The sequence below is a fragment of the Falco cherrug genome, chromosome 2, assembly GCF_023634085.1.
Source record: "Falco cherrug isolate bFalChe1 chromosome 2, bFalChe1.pri, whole genome shotgun sequence".
Taxonomy (NCBI): domain Eukaryota; kingdom Metazoa; phylum Chordata; class Aves; order Falconiformes; family Falconidae; genus Falco; species Falco cherrug.
This window is the reverse complement of record NC_073698.1, coordinates 66,036,258-66,060,106: the sequence shown is the minus strand read 5'-3', so window position 1 is coordinate 66,060,106 and position 23,849 is coordinate 66,036,258. Positions and strand designations below refer to the sequence as shown.

The 23,849-nt window shown below is 42.4% G+C and overlaps 1 protein-coding gene across 1 annotated transcript in view; it reads left to right on the top strand.

The window, feature by feature from the left end:
- Positions 1–23,849, top strand: part of SH3RF3 (SH3 domain containing ring finger 3) — a 258,246-nt gene that overhangs the window by 161,704 nt on the left and 72,693 nt on the right. Inside the window, exon 3 of the mRNA XM_055702859.1 lies at positions 6,312–6,407. Coding sequence (XP_055558834.1) covers positions 6,312–6,407 — 96 coding nt within the window. The remainder of the gene's footprint in view (positions 1–6,311; positions 6,408–23,849) is intronic.

Sequence of the window (23,849 nt, the reverse complement as noted above, 5' to 3'; positions counted from 1 at the left end):
GTCTTTGTTTTTTTAAAACCAAAATATTTAATAAATTCCAGTTGAAATGAGAGAAAACAGATATTGTAATTTCCTTTGGATTTAAAATGTCATGTTTCCCTTTTCTCCCCAACCTCCCCACCTGCTTTCTGTCTCCCCCTCCCATCCCAAGCAATTTGTGTTGACCTCAGATGGACTTCATAGATATCAAGAAACCTGCAGTAAAATAAAGCATATCCCCCAATGTTAATTTATGGCACTGAATGCCGTGGAGAACCTGTTCATTGTCGTTTTCTGTTTTATTTCAGCTGTCTGTGGTTGTTATAGTATCACATAAAGTAATAACAGTTATGCTGGAATGAATATGAAATAGATGATAAAAATATCCTTCACCAGGATTTTACTGACCTCCTCTTTTGAGGCTACTTATTATAGCTGAATGAATTATTTGCAGCATATAATTTTCTCACTGAATATAACATATTTTTTACTCTTGCAACATTTCTCAGCAGAACACAATTTCCTAGAATGTATACTTTCTCATATTTATTTAACAAAAGATTTGTAAGCACTTTTGCCCATAGCAACTGAAGTGTTTGATTGCAAACACTGCAAACCCTGCGACTACCCAGCCTCCCTGGAGCTGTGAATCTCTGCAAGAAAGTGGGCTGCTTAGTGAGAAGCAGCAGCCGTGCACTAACAGAAAATTAGCCAGAAGTTGCCTTTGAGATCCTATCAGTAAATATATATTTGCTGGCGTGTTGTTTTCCTCACTGCTTCTCCAGAGGTACAACAGTGACTTCTCTGAGAAGCAATCTTTCTTGTCCACTTAAAAGTATTCATTGCTTGCTCAGTCTAAGAAACTTAATAGATATGGCAGGCAGTTGTGGTCTTTTTTGTTAGAGCAGGTCCTTTCCTAGACACTTTTGTATTTGATATATTTGGTGCCGTATATTAGTATACATCCTTTACAATTACTGTCTTTGTATACTGATAGTTCTCATTTTCTCGGGTGTCCAGTGTCATTCTCACGTGAAGCATTTCTTTCTGCTATATAGCTCTACTCTCAGTCCCTTAATTTTCCTTTTTTTTACCTGTTGTGTTACTGTCTGCATCCTTTTATCCCTGATGACTGTGCTTTCCCAAGGGGGGTTGTTTTCTCTTCTACTGCTATTTTCTTCTTTAGCTCCTTCCACTACACGCACTGTCACTTTGTAACTGTTTTTATGTCTTGCCTATTGTTCTCCCTGACAGTGAATAATCTATTTTTCATCTTGGGACTTTACCATCATGTTTTCATCAGTTTTCTCAATGCTAATTTTAGCTGTCACCTGCACTGATGAAGGTTCCTGTTTAGCCCAGATTTTAGATCGTCTGCTGATGCAGTCAGTTCCTCTGCACAGAGCTATGAGCACTGACTGCATTGGTGTAAATGTGGTTTGTCACTAGGAGCAATATTCATCATTTGAATGTCTTAGTTTGCATATGAAGATGCTGGACCTCATGTCAATTTCATTTACGCCATTTGTTCTTCTTTCAGGTAGAGGGATTGCATTGGTATACCGTTTATACAAACTAGTATAATCTATTTGTGTCCTGCAACTCATTTAAAGCTACCAGACACTTGTTATCAGTTTTTATTTATAAACATGTAATAAAGAAGAGTTTTCCTCTGAAGAGAAACTGCAAGAAAGGAACTCAAACATAGGGATCTTCTGTATTACTATTTTTGTTGCTCTTTTGCTGGACTTTGCTTTTCCCATCCCCTTTGTTATGATGCAGTCAGAATATCTCTTGGTGCAGGAAAAGAAAACAAAGGAAGGATGTTTGGGGTTTCCTCTTACTAGTTGGTTTTTGGTGGGGTTTGGGTGTTCTGTTTTGTTGGGGGGGGTGTTGTGGGTTGGTGTTCTGAGTTGGTTTGGTTTTGTTTTTTTTTTTTTTGGGGGGGGGGGAGTTGTTTTTTTCAAAATTAAAATGTCAGTTTTGTTCCAGAGGTGGGTTGCAAGGAAATGAAGTCTGCTTTGCACTGATCTTCATGAGTAGTGCTGCAGAGGGCTTCTGCCGTTTCCCCCATCTTCATCTCCTGTAGATGCAAAACTGTCCAGATAAAAGGTCAAAGATAAATGAAATATAATAATTTTTTATGTGCAGGTATAAAACCGGGAGGGATAGAGAAACCTCTGTCTTGAGTATCCAGTGCAACAAACAAAGCTCACATTTGTCATTCTCTTACATGTGGACTGTTCCCCTAACTCCTCCTCCCAAATAAACCATATGTACTTGCATAGGGTCCTGCCACTGCTTTCCCCACTGCAGTGGCTACAAGACGAAACATCCCAGATGTGTGACTTAACATATTTTCCCTCAATGTTTGACAGCAGTCAGCCAAACTGGGCAGTTAGCAATTATTTTAATCTCTGTAACAATTGGTTCCAGTCTTGTGAAAGCTTTGCACCAGTTTAACTCCAGTAGCTTGAGAAGTGTTACTCCTGATGTTCACTACTGTGGTTGCAATCAGCCTGTGACCTACAGAGTTTCATTGCATACTCATTTAACTCAGCTTTCTAATGTCTCCTTACATGGTACCACAGTATGAGCCTGGGCTGCTGCTGCATCTGTTTTTAAAAAATAATCCATCCTTCTTCTGACTATGCACCCTCTAGTACAAACCATATGCATGAGGACTCTGCTCTCAGCTGTAGCAGTGCAAATCTGAAGTAATTGCACTCTCTGCTCTCAGCTGTAGCAGTGCAAATCTGAAGTAATTGCACTGTTGCCTGTTTGTGTAGTTACTCCAGCCTTAGACTGAGTCCAAATTCAGCCCACAGGTTTTTTTGGGTGTTTGGTCACCCTTTGCATGCATGAGTTCACATGGCCCTTTGAAGGCTGAGTCCCAGTGGTAGGTGAGTCTCAAACCTGTCAAGGTATCATTAACTGTTTGCATGCTTTATTGCTCATTACATTTTTAATAACACCAACTATTTCCTTCATTTTCCAGTACTTTTGTTCCCAGCCCACAGTGATGGGTTGTGGTTGTGCCAGTCTTGGAGCCATCACATCCAATACTGGTTCCTGACTGTGGAGTGGCATCCCAGCCCCTTAGAACTCAATTCCAGTAGCATTTGCTGTTCACAGAGGGACCATCCCAGTGTTAGCTGGCAACTGGGATTCTTGTGCCAGCTGGCAAGTGTTGGGCACACCAAGCACCACACGGTGCCATCCTGCCATCACTGAGATTTCACTGGTGCCGTAGATGGAGTTGTTATCTCTGCGGAATAGCAGGCACATCAGCTTTGTATTGCTTCGTTAATGGCCATTAATGACCGGAGTAAAAATCAAGCTGTGAATCATGACTGTTATTGGACACAATTTTGTGCTGTTTTCTCAGAGAAAGGGCTAATTTCTCCATCAATCAGATTGCTTTTTAAGTGATTCATCTTTGACTTGCTTTCTGATAATGGTTATAAACTGGAACTGCAGGTCCCACGTGCCTGTTGCAAGGCTGCCCGCTCCTGATGAATAGAGAGAGACTTGAGAAAGTAGGAGAGAGCAAATAATTAGAGACTTTCGCAACAGGCATAAAAAGAGCATGAGGTATCTTTGTCAAACTACAGTGGATACCATTGGCTTTTGAAATGAGATTTGAGGCTTGGATTCCTTTATGCTGCCTGGAAATCAATTTAGTACATGTGAAATAGTGAAGTTCAGAAAGTTGAAGTGGTATGCCAAGAGATCTGTGGCTCTTTACTATTCATGATCCTTTTGGGAACCTTTCTAGGAATTTATAAGTAGCACGGCTATCCAACTGATTTAAGGTACTAAAATAGTTCATGTTGAAGCTTTCACCAGCCCAGGGTGTAGAATGATGTCGCAGGCTGAGAATTCAAAGCAACTTTCTATTAATAAAGAATTTGTAAAGATGTTTTGGGATTTGCTGTAATTCCTGGAGATTTTCAACACCCTTCTTAAAACACATTCTGAAATGGAGAGCATTCTTAAGGATTTGCACTTTGCTCTCCCACAAAGATACACATTTTGAAAGTCAGCATATCTCAGGATGTTCAGCTACCTGATTTTCACATATATGACCACATTAAGCAGCCAGATTTGGCAGACCCGAACTAAGACTGGTGTATAGAAATGCTTCCAGGTTTCATAGGTCTGGAAGGTAAAGTTGGAAGCGATCCTCAAAGGTCACCTGTTCCCTGCCCCATTTTCAAGTAGGATCAATGCAGAATAAACCTTTCCTGCCAGGTGTCTGTCCAGCCTTCTCCAGGGATGGGATTGCGGGGTGCCTCTAACAAAATCTAGTTGAGTGCTTCTAGGATTTTACAGTTTAAAAGTTTTTTTCTTAGTTTCTTATCTTATGTGTGTATAAATATGCAAATATATATATATACATATACATTTATAGATGTGTATGCATATGTATGCACATACATAAGATTATATATGTATACATAAACATACAGTGAAAGTGTAGACCCATCGCATTTTGGTTTTTTTTAAACTCTTTTAAGAAAATAGCTGAACAAATATAGAAAGTAGGGACACTCATAGCAGGTTCTTGAAGCAACGAAGTCTTTTATTTTCCTCATTTACCCCCTTTACCTAGATTCTAAATTTATGATAATCGGTCTTTTGTAAGAGTATGTGGAAACTTTGCAGAGGTGTATTACTGTCAGCTCTTTACACAGATCAAAAATGGTCTGTACAGAGAGGGCTTTGGAAGGGAATGCTATCTGTTTCTTCAGGAAATTAAATGCACAAATTCTTTTTGCATCCCTCCAGCTGTAATAAATAGCTGAAGGATTCAGTCTATGGCTGTTTCTCTAAGCTTTCCCCTAATGGATCATTCAGATGAATAATTCAAAAGAACCATTTAAACTATTTCGAAGTGCACGTTTTCAAAATGCACATGTTCAAAAACTGCAAAGTACATCACATCACATCCCTGATCTCATCATTTTCTACTGGCGTAAATCCATGGTCTGAACATCCTGCATCAGGAATTTGTGGGGTTTTTTTATGTGAGAAGTATCTGCAAAAAAACAGCTCCCCTCATCTGACCAGTAAACATGGATAGGTTGTTACATGGAGGGTGATAGACAATATGTAGCTCCTGTTTTCCTAGAGTGAGTGGTGGAAATAAAGTGGGAATGGCAGGGAACTCTGTCTTAGCTTTCTGGAGGAAGATGTTTTCCTCTTTTTTAGAAATTTTTGCACAGGCATGGAGGAAGATTAAATGCCATGAGAGAATGAGTAGCATCTCATCAAACTTCACCTCACAGCTTCTGTCAGCCCACTCTGTTCCTCTGGCCATAGGAGATGTGAGCATCCAGGCAGTGCCCTGCAGAGAGGGCTGCCTCCCGCAGCCTTTGTAGCGAGCGGTGCTGGCTTAAGGCTGGGTTTAGTATGACAGATGTGGTAGCAGAAATCCATTGACAAGTTGAGCATCTCAAACTGGGAAAACTCAGAGTCTGGTTCTAGTCACCTGAGCTTTTGTAATGACTGGTATGCTCTAGGTTTTAATTCTAGAGAGTTAAATTTTGAGAAACTTTGAGCAATATGAATCTTGTTTGCACTTTGCTTGGCCTTCTATTTTATAATCACAGAAATTTTTTGTGAGATCCCTTAGATTAAATATAATATTAAGATGCCATTGGTTTTAGAAAACAAACTTGTACCTAAACTGAAGCTGACCCAACAGCTGCACGCAACTTGTTTTTTGTTATGTTATCCTTGGCTTTTTACCTGCTTTGCTCTTTTACCTCCTATTATTTTTTTTAAAAAGGAAAACTTGACATTCAATGGATCAGCAGTGTAGGCTAGTTGCTGAGCACTTCGTTCTATACCTAATACTTCTTGCTGGAAGTGTTTCCAGGACTACCAATGCTCTACTGGTGCTTCCTTTTGAATCATTCTCCGGAGCAGCCAAGTGCTGCAGTGGGCTCTTGGATGCACAGGGACAGCTTCATGCTGGAGAGTTTTTGCCTTTGGGTTAGAGATGGCCTCCTGGGTCAAATGTTCTCCCTGTCCCTGCAATGAAGCCAGGAGTTGCCTATTCCCACCTGCTGGGCCCAGGCCCTTGGAGCTGCTGGCAGCCAGCATGAGCTGCACCCGTCTGCAGGGTGCTTCAGCGCGCTTTGGGTGGGATGCCTGGGGTGGCATGCTGGGGCAGGGATGCTGCTGGCCCAGGATTCAGGGAACATTTTTACCTGGCTTATGGCCTTCTGTGTGTACTCTCTCCGTAAGCTGTCATGTGGGTAACTAAAAACTGGCATCTTTCTACTGGAAAAATCTGATTATGTGTTTTGTGTATCTGATTTTAGGATGAAATTTTGACAGTCATCAGGAGGGTAGATGACAACTGGGCAGAAGGAATGCTGGGTGACAAGATTGGCATTTTCCCTATCCTCTATGTTGAGGTAAGTTCGTAACAGATGGTGATGGGTGCTGGTCTTGACATCTTGTAGAGTTTTTTGGGCCCACAAGGGCAAGATAAACTTGAAAATTCTTAAATGAGAAGGAAAAAACATAACAGAATAACTGAAAATGGAAATTTTTGGTTGCTGTCCCTTAAGGCATTGTGAAAATACACTTGATTCCATTTAAGTGGCCAGCCCTACACTACTGTTGAAGTGTTTCTGGTGTAATCTCCCCAGTACGTAGGGAAAATAGGGGAGGATGATTGCAGTCAAGGTGTCTTGCACACATCTGAGGACAAGTGGGTGCTACTGGGGAGCAGCAGTGTACACTCAGCTGTGCCCTGAAAGCACAGCCCTTTGGAGGGGTGCTGTGTGTGTCCCCTGCCCCAGCAGGCACTCAGCCAGCTCCATCTGCGTGCCCAAGGTCTCACCTTCCCTCTGTGCCAGACCCATCTTTGTCCTGAGCACTTTCCTGTGGTCATTTCCACAGGAGGCTTATTTCAGAGTAAATGCTGAGACTTCATGTCCTTCAAGCAGACTTGTTGTGCCACTTCTTCCCACTGCTGCACACCCTTCTGCTGGTGCCCATCCAGCTGGATGCTGCTCAGGAGAAGAGCTGCAGCCAGCAGTGGTGGCACATGGTGGCCCCACTGGAGTAGCTCTATTGTCCAGGTGCCAGGCAGTGCCTTCAAGGAGCTTTCCTCTTCATAGGTGAACCCAGGGGTGCAAAGAATGGATGGGCACGACACACATATGTCAAGGTGCTGCCACTCTGTACCCAGTGCTCGGAGCAGTATCACCCTGACTCTGCTCCCAGGCATCGGCTGGTGCTGCGCTCTGGAGTGAAGCAACGCCTGTGCCCACAGCAGAACCCACCCTACTCTGGCTGGCTCTGACGCCTGCCTCCAAGATTACTCCTCCAGATTTCTTAGTTAATGATTGGAGACAAAATAGAGATAATTAGTGCCTGACTACCTAATTATTAACTCCAACAATGACCAATTTGGAATAAACCGTCATTAATATACATTGCGTTCCCACAGTTGACAAGAAAAATAATATTAAAACCAGAATGTGTAGGAGCCATTATTGGGAAGCCAGCTGCCTTGCATAAGTTAATGAGTAGTTTTCTCCTATTCTGAATGTGTAACACACTTTCAGTTTGTTGTGATTAAATGAGAAAGCTGGATTTCTCCCAGATTTCATCCCTTTTCCCTTCTCTTTCTTGTCCTGGGGGAGTGCGATGTTGCTGTCCTGAACTTTGCTGCAGAATGAGTGAACTGGGGAGCTCTGCACAGCCACCGTTGCACCCCACCACCTTTCCCCAGCTCTAGTTTTGCCTGCAGACTCTTAAGTGCTTATTTATTGCACTGTATAACATCCCGATGCCTCTCCCACCCCTAGGTATGTTCTCCCTCATTACTGATCTCACGGGGTAAAGGGCTGGAAGCCTCAGAAGAACAGCCTGTTGGAAACACGTGCAATGGTGCCTCACTAAAGTTCTCCAAGCACCAGCGCGTCCTGGGTGGCCATAGAGGAGCAGGAGGTAGCACTGTGAAGGGTCAGATCAGCGGTGCTGGAAGTTTCTAAAGAGACGCAATCAGCTAGGTAGCCAGCACCAGGGGAGAAGAAAGCAAGCAGGAATGTGTGTGTGCTTATACATTCATACAGACACACTCATATATAAAATAAATATAACTGTATACACTTATGCATATATTTATATATGTATATGTGCACGCATATATTTTAGCTGTATAAATTTGAAATCAGGAGGCTTGAAAGGCCGTTTCAAATGAGATACTTGGGTGACATGGGCATACTATTTGTGCCATGGTTTGTAAAGCCAAAGGGAAATGATTCTCCAGACAGAAACATCAGCCACCTATTTCACCCACGTCCTGGTGGATGGAGGCCTTGCTCTGAATACGAGATGAGCTTATGCAACTCATGGAGTTGTACAATTATGTTGCTGTTGCCAGCTTCAGATGTTACATTACATTAAAAATTAAGAGGAATCAGCAGGCCAAATCCCAGAGAAGTTTTGAAAATGGCAATGCCAATGTTTATAAAATAAATCCATTAAACAAGTAGTACTTGAATCTAAAACCACTCCTTGAGTCTGTCCGAGTCCATTAAGAGGTTTTCAAAATCTTGGCAAAATATGCAGGACAAGGAAAGCTTAACTCTCACAGTAGCCTTCCACTTGTGTGAGCCCAAGCGCGTGGAATTTCACATGGCATCCAAAGCTCTGCACTCTGGATGGAGCAAATTCCAGCCTGGAGTCCATCCCCAATGGCAGGCTTTAATGTCCCCATCTGCTCCCACAGCCCAGACAAGACCCCTTACCCTTGCTGCAGCAGCCACAGCATTAGACAACAAGCTGATCACTTCAAGGATCTTATAGCTGAGCATGCCAGAGGTATAGACAGGGGATATAATGCTTGATGTGGCCCCCCTTTGGTGTGGCTTCATCCTGGCAATCTGCTGCCGTGCCCCTCATACAGACGCTTGCAAGAAAGGCTTTTGTAAATGCTCTGTTGCAAAGCATTTGCACGGCTGGGTGGTGAGGAGGGGTGTGCCACAGCCCTGCTGGGGCAATCAGCAGATTCCTCATCAGGACCCCACTGGCCTCCCAGCGCTGGTGATTTTCATCCAGCCCATCTAAAAGTCTGCAGTGTCTCCCTAGGCTCCCTCATCTTCTTTCCACCCTGTGCCTGCTGAATTTGAGAGTGGGCCATTTCTGTAAGGGAAGCCTGGGAGGGCGACTTTTAGAGCCAGGCTGTGGTATCACAAAGAAGTGGCACAAAAAAACCAGATGAAGACATAAAAATATATCTGCTCCCTGCAGTGTTTTAGGAAGTCTCTATTTCAGCATTATGTGTGGTTGTCCATACAGCTATATAAGTGTAACGTAACATGGATTTTATGCTTCTTTCCCTACAAGTGTCCAGCAAGCGTGCTTGTGTGCCTGCTGTGTCTGACAGCTCTTTGCAGAGAGGCTTTTTCCTGCCTCTGTAGTGTCATCTCTGTCCCAACCTCAGCAGAGCTACAGTTGTATAAGGAATAAATATTCGCAGCTCACAATGGTGACTTTTATAGAATGAGTCACACACAATATGCTCTGTCAGGGAGAGTTTGTGCTGGGTTTTTTTCTTATTTTGTTGCTGTCCTTTGTCTCCAGTAGAAGTCATTTGGGCTGATAATTTATGGTTTAATTTGTCTACGGAAAAACCCAACATAATCAAATTGATTCTCAAGGTGCCTTCTGTCCTGAAATAAACATCTTATTAATAATCTGTGTGGTTTGAAGCCATATTCTTGCTGGGAAGAGTTTTGAACCTGCAAGGAATTCAAAATCCTAACTAAATTTCTTCTCTTTTACTGTCTTGAAGCTATTTCCTTCATTGTTAATAACTGCTGTTATCTCTGTTTAGAAGTTGTAAGTGTTGTGCTGCTATGTGTAAAATTGAGAATAATGAAGAATAAAGTGTGTCCAAATAGATATAAGTGTCTGGGAATTAAATTTGAGGGCAATGTTCTACCAAGTATTTGGAGGGACTCATCCTGCTCAGATGGGCAGGAACTGGAAATTCAAAAACCTGAGCTGTTAGACCAAAATTTCTGACTGCAGCCCCCAGTGCAAAGAAGTATTGACCGAGACCAAGAAGCCTCATGAGTCAGTGGTAGAGCAAGGCAATTATGTCAAGCGCTACTGTGACTGTAATATCAGCAAATTACAATTGATGAAGTGCCAGCCCATTGTTATAATGTTTTATGGCAGCAGGAGCACTGAAAGCTGTGATTAAGTAATATTAGGAGTTTTAAAACTCTTTTTACAGAGCAGTGAAGCAGGGTAATGGGGATCTTCTCCTGTTCTTCACAGTTAAAAAGAGAAAAAGGTGGAATGGAAGTCTAGGAGAAATAGGGAGGAGGAGAATAGGCAGAGCCGATGGTTTCAGTGCCCTGCAGCACAGATCCACAGGACTCCCCAGAGACCCAGAGGAAAAGAATTCTTGCAAGTCAGTATTTAAAAAGAGTTCAGCCAAAAGAAAAAAAAAAATCAAAAGCCAAATGTATTTCTTAAAGAAAAAATGGTTTTTCATTCCAAAATTAGCTTTGCAGAGCAGATTACCACATTTAACAGTTTTGTACTGTACCACCGGATCTACCAGTCATCCTAAAACAGCTTAATTCATACAGGGGAACCTGAGCACATTTACCAGGATCCCAGCTGTGGTCATTGAGTACTGTCACAGAGACCCAACTTCCCAGCACAGTTTGTCCTTAACTGTATAACTACGTTCTTTGCTGAGGGTAGCCTTTGGTTAGCCTGCAGATGAATGCAAATGGTTCAGTTTAGTGTGTGTCTGTCTGTTTTCAGTTAATTTGAAGACTTGCAGGTTTCCAGGAGGAGATGCAGGGAACCACTCTGAAGAGAGCAAAACCTTTCCTATAGCCCATCCTACAGACCTGCTTGACTTGAGGACTCCTCAGGATTTTCCTGGTGGTGCGAGCCCCACTCTGGCATTCAGTCTGGATGGCAGATTTTTTACTTTTTTTCTCTATATGCATTTCCTGTCTTAGCCATTTCCAGATATCCTTGTGTCCCCAGTGGCAGTCATCACAATTATATTCTTGAAAATTCAGATGTGAGCATGTGTGTATTTCTAGCTGTAATAGATGTTTTCACTGTTTTCAACAATGTCAATAATTGTTGCCCTGTCCACTTCCTCTCTCTATTTTCTCTCTTCTCGGTCTGTCTGGTTCCTCCCTTCAGCTGCAGGACAGATGGATGGGTCCCTATGGGACTCTCATAATTAATTCAACCTTGATGTCTGACCTGTCATTTATGTATGTGGGGTCTCTGTGGCAGCATACTCTAGACCTTTCAGGGTATCTTTTATGAAATGCTTCCAAAAAAAGGAACATTAGGTAATAACATTTATTTGGTGCCCTTTCCAAAAAGAATATACAGTCTGTTTTTAAGGACTGTCAAAATGGTTCATTTTAGCCTCGCTAGTATCATTTAATGCTAATAAAAATGGAGGCTCTTGAAAGGTGGGTAGAAGGAAAGTAATGCAGATGATTTTAGAAAAGCTGACTTACTAAATCTCAGAGGAGCAAATTCATCGCAGTAGTAAGTAGATATAAGTAACTAATGAGTTAAGAATTATGCCCATTAACATCAGAATTGATTTTTTTTCTGTTCTCTCTCCTTTTGTATGTCAGATAGAAATGGAATAAGAACCTTCTAAAGCTGACAACAATGTAAGCCCTAAGAGGTGTTCAGCAAATTTCTGTTGAAAAGCTTTATTGATATGCATTTGCAAATATTGTAATTACATTGTTTTAAGACTTTTATTCCTGCACCTTCATAGTTTCTAAAAAGTTGGTCCTACTTGCTTTCCTCTTGAATAGAATATTGTAGAATATTCCAAGATACTTTCTGGTATCAGATATCTATGTGAATGGAGTGCAAAATACAGTTCCCATGTTTCACATTCAAACTAAAACATGCAGAATTTGTGTTGTAGGCTGCAAGAGGGACCTCAGTAAGAACCTATACACCTACTACCACTTTCACATCAATCCATGAATAAAAATTATTGATTAGTTTCACACATACAAAGAAAAATAATTTGAAAAACTTCAAATAGCTATCATGTCAGTTCAAGAAAACTAAGGCTATGAGCAGTCAGCAGGGAGAAGATTAAATGTACGATATATAATAATATATAATTATATATACGTATATTTTATACCTTTATACATAATATTTTTAATCCGTGGCCATCTTTTCTGCCTAAAAGCTCAGTTTCTTATTTTCCTTTTGCTTATATAAAGAACCTTTTGCTCTTTGACTTGATTTGCCATGCAAAAATGTGAATTAGCACGACTTTGGGAAAAATATATTTTTATTTTTTTTTTAATTTTAAGTAATTTCTTCTGAGCTTTTTGTTAACTTCTAGCATCCTTCATGAGGTGATCATTCATGCAGACACTGTGAGACTTTCCTCCATCTTCATGGTACAAAATTGAGCTGCTTTGTCACCTTTTGACTTAAATGCCAGGTTTCCCCTATTAGATTAACTGAGCTCCTCAGTTTGCAGACCTTTTCTAATCACTCACTGCCTTCAGGCTATGTCTGGACAAGTCAATGCAAGATTGCTTTCTAGATTCTGCATTGGGGAGCACGTTCCTGCAGGGTTCATCTCGGGTGGGTGCCATGGAGGGGAAGCCTGCATACAGAGATAGGTGGGAGTGCTGTCACATTTGAGTCATCCTCCAGCCCAGACAGTCACGAGATCTGTGGTGAACCACAGTGACAGCCAGTGCGTAAATTCAGATGTAGCCGTAGGCTGTGAAAATTTGCCTTTTGGGAATTGACTATTTTAGTTACAGGTCTTCTCTTGCTTGTCCTCCTGCCTACTTTCATGTGAATTAACTCATAATTAAGTTATTAGGATTTATATGTTATGACCAATGTTTCCGTTAATCAAAACCACATCCAAACTTTTATCACCTGTTATTGTTTCAGGGACTGTTGAACCAGAAATTTGCTAGCTGTCACATTCAGGAGTATCTTCCCTGCCCATCTCCCATTATGAGTAATATCTGAATTTCCTACATTTTGTTTTGTAAAAATAACTCTGTAGGGTAATTTATAGAAGGTTTCCAGCCCAACCAACTTCAGCACGCAACCTGGGTAAATAAGCCCATTTCCTGAGTCTTTCAAAAGCATATGTATAATTTTTATAACTGTATGGGGCATTTTTGAAGCACTGTCTCCTAGGTGCCACAAATTGAAGTGCAAGTTAGGTACCTAACTGACCTTTACTGTTGCGCTGATAAGAGAACTTTGTTCTCTAGCCACAATCCATTCAAGGACTGCCAGCACTTGCCCTGCAAAATCCTGTTTGTCATCCTCTCCAGTGCAAACTGACTGGGGTCTCACCTCCTGTGTTTCGCATGTGCTGCCACTTCCCCATGCTATCGGCACACAGCGCTACCCATCAGCCTTCCCATTACCTTCAGCTGACCTGGATTATGCTTGGGCTTCAATACATGTTTTCTGGTTCTGAGTGTAATTCTGTCTCATTTCTGTTATTTCTATGCTGAGTTTTGGTTTCTGCCTCAGAAGTTTATATTCTTCTGTTATGATCCCGGGGTTGCTTTTGTTACAAAACAATGCCGGTGATGACTCTCCAATTTCCTCGGACAGAGAGAACAAAATGTCTTCACAAACTATTGCACCTTGCTTGATACTTTCATCCATTTAGTGTTTTCCTTCTCTTTACTGTCCTATCATCCTTTTTTCTACTCTCTTTATTTCAACTTGTGAATTTTCAGTTGGATGGCAAGTGAAGAGACATCTGCTGAATTGCAGTCATACTGGCAGTAGTAAGAAGCAGCAGCAGCAACAGAACAGCAGTTTTACCCCTAGTAGTGCTTTTGAACTGGGAAAAACTCTTCCAAAACCTTTGTGATACCTCGCAGGTCTCTTAGATACAGTTCATCTGACCAACAGCAGTTAAATCTCTACATCTGAGCTAACTGTCTGGATTCCCCCTTACCATCGAGAGAGCTAACCATGTGCTTGTAGGGAGAGAAACAGGCATTGCTGCTTAATGGAAGCATCTAAAACATGTCAGATGAGCCTATTTGTAGAAGACCTTGTTCCTCTTCCTCGGTTAGGAGGGGAAGGCAGGGCTGCTAGCTCCAGCCTAAGGGAGGAGGCACTACTCTTCTGTAGTTGCTCAGGCTGTGTCTGTGCTCTGCATGGTGTGAAAAGGAAGGCCCCACAACGTGCTCTGCACATTAAACCTGCCATTTCACCAGCAAGAAGTATCTATATTCAAGTCAGTTCTTTGATGCTATAGGCAATATTTATAAATTTCCAAAACTGTCTGTCATGTACCTGTCAATGGTTGTTTTGATTTTACTAAGGACCCTAAAACTTCTGTGTCTTTCAGAAGCAGCAAGGTGTCCTGAATGAGTAAGCTTCTGAAAATGATTAAGACACATGTACAGCAAATCTTGGGGAGGCCTGGATGCACTGTTTACTGCCCATTACTTCCTTATTTTGCTCCTGGGATAGCTGAAGCCTGGCACAGGTGCTAAAGAGGTCTCTTACACACACAAAAAAATTAGATGTTTATATGATCCTGCAATGTTTCACGTGGAAAAATACCTCAGGCAAAGCATCAGTCCTTTTGGCCTTGAATCTACTCAGAAGGACCAACTAAACAGATAGCACATTACTTAGGGTTAGCTTTTGCCTGTGCAACAAACATTTTGGACTTCCCAGTGGTGCTCAGCAGCCTCACAGCACACAACCATTTCAGCAGTGGGCACAGGTTTCCGAGGCCTAGAAATCAGCATACCCCAGTGAAAGTACCTGCTATCCTGGGGCCCCGGGGCGTCTCCAGTGCACATCATCAGTAATCTGCTCTCTCTAGAGGAGGCATGAGAACAGAGCTTTTGTCTTTTCCAGCCATTGATCACCTCTTGACAGCTTCTAAAGATTGTTTCAGCACTGCTGAATTCCTGGGATCTTTCTGCTTTTGAAAAGAAAGTATCTTTCAGTCTCGCTTACCTAGACCTAATGCATGAATATATATTAAGAAGCTATATGTCAACAGATACATGATTTGTCTAGCAGTTAATTAAAAATAAAATCCTAGAGGATTTCATTATTTCTCACACAGGCATTCTTCATTTTGTTTCCTAAAGTTTTTGTTAGTGCACATTGCACATCTTAATTAGCTTCCTTCTTGGGGAGCTTTCCTGGTGCCCTAAAACTCTCAAAGTAGAGATCTTCAATCCAAACGCAGCCACAGAGGGAAGGTGTGAGATGTTTGGGCAATGCCTCTGGCAAACTGGCAATCTTATCAGCCCCTTTGCTGGTGGGCACAGCCCTCTGAGCAAAGGGCAAAATGTTTCCATGTCAGCCACGGCGCTGGTGCTGGCAGTGCCAAGGAAAAGTGGGTCCAATATCCCAGCCACTGGAAGGAGGTGGAAGCACATCTTATATCCTTTGCTGTGCCTGTGGTGGGTACGATGAGCTCCATTAGAGGGACAGGATGGACAGCTGATGTCAGTGACACCATAAATGATTTGCTGAGCCCCCCCCCCCCAATCTCTGTTTTCAGGTAGCATGTTACATAAATCTTATTCTACTGTGATGAAGAGTCACAAAATGTGGTTGAGCTTGACCCTTTAAGCTTTCAAAGAGGAATAGTTTCAAGAATAATAGTTTCCTGATAGGATGAAACTATGAATTGTTTTTACCTCTTTTCTTAGAGGTGGCAGATTCTGGAATGGTCGAACTGTCTTTAGTCTAGGCACAAAGAGACCCGGGAGTGCATGTGTGTGCTGAATGCAGGCTTCAAACAACAAAAGCAACATATGAAGTTGATTGTTAGCCTAAAAATATCATTAGCTATGCCAAAACCAGATGTTTGAGTTAAGTCTCAAATCCTCTAACATTTTGTCAGGTGTTAGAGCTGAATGTTGAGAAAACCAAGTTCAAAAGACTAGAGGAAGAATCAGTACAAGCAAATTAAAAACAAAAATCAGAAACAGGGGGAGATAGCTGGAATTCATCTGGGGATCTCCATCTTTTCCAGATTTTCTCCAGAACACACAGGATTCTTGAAGGCTCACCCCTTTGTGTTTAGTCTATCCTGTAGAATAAATTACATAGGAGCCCTTGGTTTTGCTAATTTTGTTCCTTTAAAAAGAAGACCAGCCATTGTTTATTTTATGTTCTTCTGCACCATTTTTGGGTGAGATATTGGCATTACTGTAATCTGACAAAAGCAAGGGCTGCTGCCAAAGGGATTGTCCTGCTTTTGCCTCATCTGTGACAACACTTACTTCTGCCTTCCTTGTTCCAGGACTAACAGATATGGGGCTGCGTGGCTGAGGTGCATCAGGGAACTCACCTTGTTGAAAGCTACTCATTTGTCAGTTTTCAACTTTCCAGTCATATCTGTTCCATCATCCCTTTTACTGCATAGCCAGCCACATGGACATCCATGCTGATACGGGGCAGAAAGTGGCAAGATGGGAAAAGAGGACATGTGGCATCTCACACTCACTGAAGGAAAACATGACCAGGGCAGCAACACTCACCCACAGGTACTCTGCAGGCGATGCTGCCGTCGAACTGTGCTCTAAGCCATTACACCAAAATGGTGAGGTGAGGAATGTGGGGCTTTGGGCAAGCAACCTCCTCTACCTCCTGGTTGTTCCTCAATTTATCTAATTATTTTATTAAGTTATAATTTTATGACGAAGCAGCACTAGGCATTCCATAAACAAAGTTAATAATATTAACCTTGTTTTCAGTAAGGCTGGAGGGAGCGACCTGCTCTAAATCTAACTTTGAAGTCTTCCGATCGGTTTAGACACAATTGAATCAAATTGACAGGAAATTTCATGAGAGGTTTCCATAATAGAATTTTTCCATAACAGATTTTTTCTAGAAACCTTGGGACAAAGCAGGAGAGGTGCCGAAGCATTCAGTCAGTGGTGGACTCATGCTGGAGTTACCCTGTGGCTAAGGCGAGGGCACTGGGGGAAGAGGCACTTCTGCCTTGTGCTGCTGATTCTTGACAAGAAAGCAGTCCTGGAGAAGGAGGGAGAGCACTCCCTGCCTTCCTTGCTGTTGGCGGGGAAAGTAAAGCTTAGTGGCATGTTCCTTGATGGCCGTCTCCTTGATCCCTTTTCTCTAATATGCTTCTACCTCAGCAACAGAGTAATTTACAGGTGTGTCTTCCTCATATGTCCTTTTTATTTTCTCTTCCTAGCCTGGAAGGAAGGACTGTGAGTCTTTCCTTTGAGGGCAGAAATAACAGCCTGAGCACCTTCTCTCCTTGCTCCAGTCTAGTGCTTAGAGAAGCTTGCCCATTCCCAGACAAAGCCTTTTACTTCCATAGGTGCATTGCTCAGGAGAGACAAGTGTGGTTGTGTTGACTTGGCAAGTGCCTGTTTTTCCTCTCCCTCAATATATGAATTACTGGGGTGGAAGGAGGGCTGTAGAGATGATTGATACCACATTCCTGGCAGTCCCTCAGGCCATGACAAGGTGTGGGAGCTCCTGGTACTGGCACTGAGCTGCTCTGCCCTATAGCAGCTGGGGGCTGTAATGGTTTAACCCTGGCCAGTTACTGCTTGAGGCCATGCTCTATCCCAAGCACAAGGTTTTGTCTGTCATATGGGAGTCTCTGAGGGCACAACAGTGCTCCTGAGGGCTGAGTTTAGGGTCATAGCAAAGGCAGCCTCACACCACTCCAGTGACACATACGTCTGCTTTTGCAGAGAGCAACTCTCACTCTACACATACCTGAGGTTTCAGTGCAGTACACAGAGGTAAGTATGTTACTGTTCCTGTGTGGTCACTGGTTGAAGAGGGATTAATGTAGTTTCATGGCAAGTAATAAAGACATTGCCAACAGGAATCATATCCTCATGCCTGGCTCCATTCATCCATGTGACTGTCAGTTCTACCTAGTTTTTGGCCAACCTGATTGCTGATTGTTCATGAGGATTGAACTATCATCATCTTGCGTCCTGATTGTAGCTACATCCTTTTTGCATCCTTAGCAAATGCAGACCTACCTCATTCACAACCATCCAGAGTGCCCATCTGCTGCCACTCCTTTCTTTCTGAAGCCTTTTGCTGTCCTGTAGAGCCCATACAACCAGCCCATACCTGCAAACCTTTGATTACTTATTACTCTGTCTACCTATCATCTTTTTTTTACTACTGAAAGATCAACCCATGTCTTTGATCAGCCAGCGATGTCAATCGCTTTGTCATTTTTTTCAAATTCTCATTTTCTTCCATAGTGCTCTCTGTTCTTCAGTGTTGTAACAAATGCTTCAGAAACATCTGGACATCTGCATCAGCACTGCTTCTCCAGACTTTTCTCTAAAATTGTTCTTGGCTGTGATGCTTACAGAAGATTTATGGTGTGCAAAATCCTCTGTCCATCTTGCTGATTAAGACAGTCTCGTATATTTTGTTTGTATCTATATGTTGTCTCTTGTGCTCATGTTAAATTGTACTTTCTTTGGGCCAAGAGCTGTCTTGTTGCTCTGTGTTTGCATGATGCTTCTCACAACAGAGTTCTGATGTGTGGTGGGAGTTCTCAGCATTTAATGGCAAAAATAATAGAAGTATTATTAACAAATGTCTCTGTGTGACTGCATCACATGGTGTGGTCACAGTTTGCAAAAATTCAGTTTCCTCCGGACAACTTGACTCTCTGCCTGCAGAATGTAGGTGCAACCCAGGGCAGTCCATTTTCAGAAAGGAGTGTGTTAGGAAAAGATTTGAGCTTGAGTAATTCCACAAACAGAAAAAAAACCCACCACCCAGTGTTCTGCAGTTTCAGAAAGATTTCCTACTGTGCAGATTTCTTGCTAGCCCATTAATTTTGCCATCTCGGAACTCAAACAGCATGGCCTAGAGCAGTGGTTTTCCAAATTCCTTCCAGTTGTAGCATACTAGCATAAACAGCATTTGCATATGGATGTCATAAAAGTGACTAATGCCAGCAATCATCATACTTTATTGCTATAATGTGACACATGTGCCTGAGCATCCTAAAAGATCTGCTCAGAGCTCATTGGTGCTGAAGAAATGGCACACCTCTTATCTGGCAGTGACGCTCGTGGCAGAACAGGCTTTGACAGAAACCAGAGCATGAATCCAGCTTCAGATGAACATGCACGAGGGAAGGGTACTCGCTGCTTCACTGCATGACTCAACAGCGCCGGGTACATGTCCTTTACCCTACATCAGATATCAAACTCAGGAAGTTGAACAAATAGCGTTTTCTAGTTTGATAGCCAGAAAGTTCAATGAACTCCTTGAGTGCAGCTGTTGACAAGTCAGTGGAGAGACATCTGACTCTGACCTCAGCCTTGTACCCGATCATACTTTAACATCTCGGATTCTCCAAAGAAGGCTGCAGATGATTCCTCTAGGCGAGGGGCAGTCAGTCATGCTGTGAGTGCGAGGTTGAATGCTGCCATTTTCAGTCAAGAATTTGCGGAGTGGAGGGAATTTGTCACAGTTCAGCCATGTCAGATTTTACTTCTGCAAAATGAGCGGGGAGGGTTGTGAACCCAATTACATCATCAACAGCACAGAAAACACATTTTCATATCTTACAGACTGGCTTTCACAGTCTTCATTTACTGGTCAGGCTTCCTACACCAGTGAGATGTGTATGATTATGCCATGTGCAACAGCCACTGCTTCCTAACGCTGTCTCAATCTGTTGTCCACCTTCTAACAAATAAGACAGAAGTATAATTTTTATTTACGACCTCCTGTAAAAATTGTTTTTAAATAACTGGTCACTGTATAGAGTGAAGAAGGATGTAAAGTAGTGCTCCCACTGAGAGAAATGAGCTGTGCCGTTGTACCAGGCATCGGCACATCTATGTGGGAAGGAGGCACTTTAAATTTCAGGCACAGGTAATTCCAAGCAGAGTTTACACCGTAATAGCCACAGGATAGGGCAGCTACAAGATGCATACTCAGGCTAACAAGTTATGTCTCTCTCTCTCTCTCACGTTTTTTCATCTGTGTGCATAGGTTAGAAGGCCAGTCTCCCTGTCGCACAGACTATTGGTGTATCCTGCTGTGCTGCTGCCCCGATGTGCTGCTGCCCATCTCAAACACACGTAGTTCATCTCCCATTTCAGAGAGACATCTCAGAACTGTCCCTCTAGGGAGTCATCAGACGCTTGGGTGAATACATCATTTCCTGATACATATTTTCAAACCCACGGGCAAGCAGTGAACCCAAAGCCTGGACACAGCTCTCTGATGACACAGCAGCTTTTGTGACTGGTGGCTGACATACTTTGATGTTGGCTGCTCCCAGTGAAACATGCAGGGTGACCCTGGAGCTGGTGCTGCAACTCTCCACCACAATCAGCAGCCCTGCTTTGTAGCCAGCTGCAGCAGGAGCTCCATGCACACAGTATTTAACTATACAGCCCCATGGGACATTGTTCTATTGGAAATACCCTGTACCATATCCAGCAATCCTTCTCTGTCTGGTACTTGGGAAGCAGGAGCCAGAAGACTATGTAGTAAAAAATGTCTCCTTCCTCAATATAGTACACATAGGGCAAAGGCTGTTTATCACAACCCTTCAGTGCTAATGTCTGCTTAAAGTTTGTATACCTTGGTTCCTTTTACAAACAGTTGAACCAAAACATTTTCTTGGCATTTGCTTTCATTCTTCATTTCACAGCTTTATCAGAGAGAGAGAGCAATGCATTTATTTGTGTGCAGTTCCCCACAGGTAATCTTCAGTTGCAGCACATAAAACTTAATTTTCCCCAGTTGGACAAGATTTCTTGTTCTGCACAAAGTTGTAAATCACCGCAACAAAGACTGTTGCTCGCTCAGTGTAGGCAAAGCCTTGTAGTACTTGAAAAATTACTTTGGCTTTCCCATGTGCTCCTCATGCTGCAATTCCAAGAGCTTCCAAGAGCTTCACAGATTTAACCAACTTCATGCTTTCTGCAGATAACATCGATGAAGTGAGGTGCATGTAAGCCTTTTTCTCATTGTCCACCAGAACATTTTTATTATCAAATTCATAAAGGACTTCAGCAAATATTTTTTCTTTCGTCCTTGCCCTTTATAACATTAAGTTGGAAGCAAGTGTTTTCCTTAAAAAAAAGACATGATATTGTTGCTTCCTTCACGCAGCCCTGAACGTTACAAACACAGTATTTCCAAGAACAGTATTTCCAGGAACAAATCTCAGAGAATGAGCAAAAGGGCATGGTGTCATGGCTAGTAGCATGTGTGCACAGTGCAGCTATTAAGAAGACAAGGGTCTGCGCAACAACATGAGCATGATATTGCCTGGTTCACAATCCCATTTATAAATACTTGGGGTCACACACCATAATTTGGAAGCTATTTGCTTCAAGACTCCCAGGCTTGATGTGTGCATTGACTCTGAAGACATCCTCTGCCTTGGTGTTATTTGACTTCTCAATTTTCAGTTAATTCAAAATGTTATGGGTATTCCTGATCACCCAAGTAAACAATAGCACCAGGAACCCTCTGGAACTTTAAGGAAGGGGGTAGAAAGTTGCCAGAAAACTGAAAACATAGCTCTTTTTAAGGCACATAGGGTCTACAGATCTTGCTTAGAGATCACTTCTGATCCACACAGCTCTGCTCCAGGAACTGCAATATCTTTCCTAGCCCATTCTGAAGTTTTGAGATCCAGCTGACTCAAAGTGAGAGTTTCTGAAAGTGAAGGGGTTTCTAGATTTCAGCACAAAGCTGCTTCAGAGCACTTCCTTTCAGTAACTGGCAGCAACAGTAAAGGGCTCATACAGCTGCCAGGTGACAGTGAGACATGAGGACTACATCCAAACTGCTTCTGAAAGCCTCCTGAGTCCATCTTGGTCTCCTGTCCAGACTGCAGCCCAGCACAAGGCTGCTTACGCTTGTACTGCCAGCACCAGCATCTTCCATTGTTGTGCAGGTGGGCACCTGGACTCAAAGGGAGAATCACGAAGGTTTTCCATTTGGCAAGAACAAGAGTAAAGGAGACTCAGCATAGCCAGAAGGCTGGTGGGTTTCTACTGGGAAAGTGGCAGCGTTGTTTCAGGTCTCCCATGGCTGTTCCTCCACACAGGGACTTTGAACCAGGAGCCCAGGTACCCAGGTGAACTCCCAAACCACTGTAGCCTTGGTCATTCCAGTGTCTTAGCTGAGAAACATCATCTGAGAAGCTGTTTCCTGATGGATGTCTTGTCAAAACCAGAACGTTCCTGGGAAGTGCTTGAGTTCTGATGAGTTGGTGTTTTTTTATGAAAAAATAGTTTGTCAGTAAACTCCTCACAAGCTCCAACAGGGACTCTTCTGGTACTGAATTTGGTGCCAGATGGGCACCAGTCCTTCCACCATTGAAGGCAGCTGGAGTTTTGCCACTGACTTCAAAGGAATTAGGATCAAGCCCTGGAATTCATGACTGCACTTTTTATTTAGCTTTCTGAATAATTTATAAGTAAGAATAGGCTGGATTCTCCCGCTCTTTCTGATGTTGAGTAAAACTGTCGTTACATTTGTTGCTTTCAAAGGAGCTTTGGTGCAGGCATGAGCATCTCATTATGAAAAAGGGTGTCCATATAGGACAGATAGGAAGAAGAGAGAAGGAAATTCTTAGGCACATTGAAAACACAGAGCAGATCTGAGATTCAGAGATGACAGATCAGTGTAAGATAGTCTTCATACTTGGAGCTGAAGTCTAGATATCTTGAATTGTTTCAGGGAGTACAGAGGGATGCAGAGAGCATACTTCTTGGTGAGTTCATTTATTTTTGATGCCATTGCATTTAGTTTTCTTTTCTTCCTTCACAGTGATTTGAACATTAGTTTCCATAAGGTTACTTGCTGTGCTTTGCTCCTGAGCGGACTTTGCAGCAGACTGCGCATTTTTCTGGGATTCACCAAGCCATGTGTTTGTTCTCCACCACTGAAAACCATTTTCCATCTTAAAACTGTTTGGAAAAAAGAGAAAGAAAAAAATTTCCCAGTTCACCACCCAGGGCTTAGTGTTTACTTCTGCTGCACGCATCATTTATTTTCATTCTGCAAGATCATGATGACACGCTCGTCCAAGCACATGCTGTTCTAATATGCTACATTCCTTTGGCCTCTCAGTGCGTTAGAAGTGACATTGCTGCTAAATGAGAAAGATCTTGTAAGACAGGGAAATAGATCGCTAAGTACAGCTCCTTTCAGGGAACCATGTTGTAGACAAAACTGATTGGCTTGCTTTTTCCAGACTATACATAACTGTGTTCATGTATGACCCTTATTAGGAAGGCTATCTGCTGTATGGATCTGGGGACTTCCTTCCTTGAGAACATGCTAACATATTTAGCAGGCTCTTGGAAAAGAGAACAAGAGGTATGCCTCAGCCTATGACTGGAGGAACAGGACACCTGAAGTTCGAGATGTGTCCTAGAAAAGTATTTCTGCAGCTATTGTTCTGTGTGAATATGTTCAAGCAAATGCATGTACTGCACTTCCTGTATTTTCTGGGAGTATGGAATAACTGTTTCAGTCACAGTGTGGAGTTTCAGAAATCTATCTTCCATGATGGATAAACCACTTGCAGAAAATCTGTTCCACATTTGCTTGTCCCTCCCTAGCCATAAATGAGAAAAGGCAATAGTGGATTGTTAGAGATTAGCACAACAACATTAAATAATGCTTTGGTTTAGACGTAATATTTTCTCTTAATCTGTGCCTTACTAATGATTGTTCATTAGGAGGTGGTGCCTAAATGCATAATTGAGATAGGGTTTTGTAGCTTCTGCCCAATGAATTTAAACTGTCCATGGACAACTGTGGAGGCTTTCTCTAAATATTTTAAA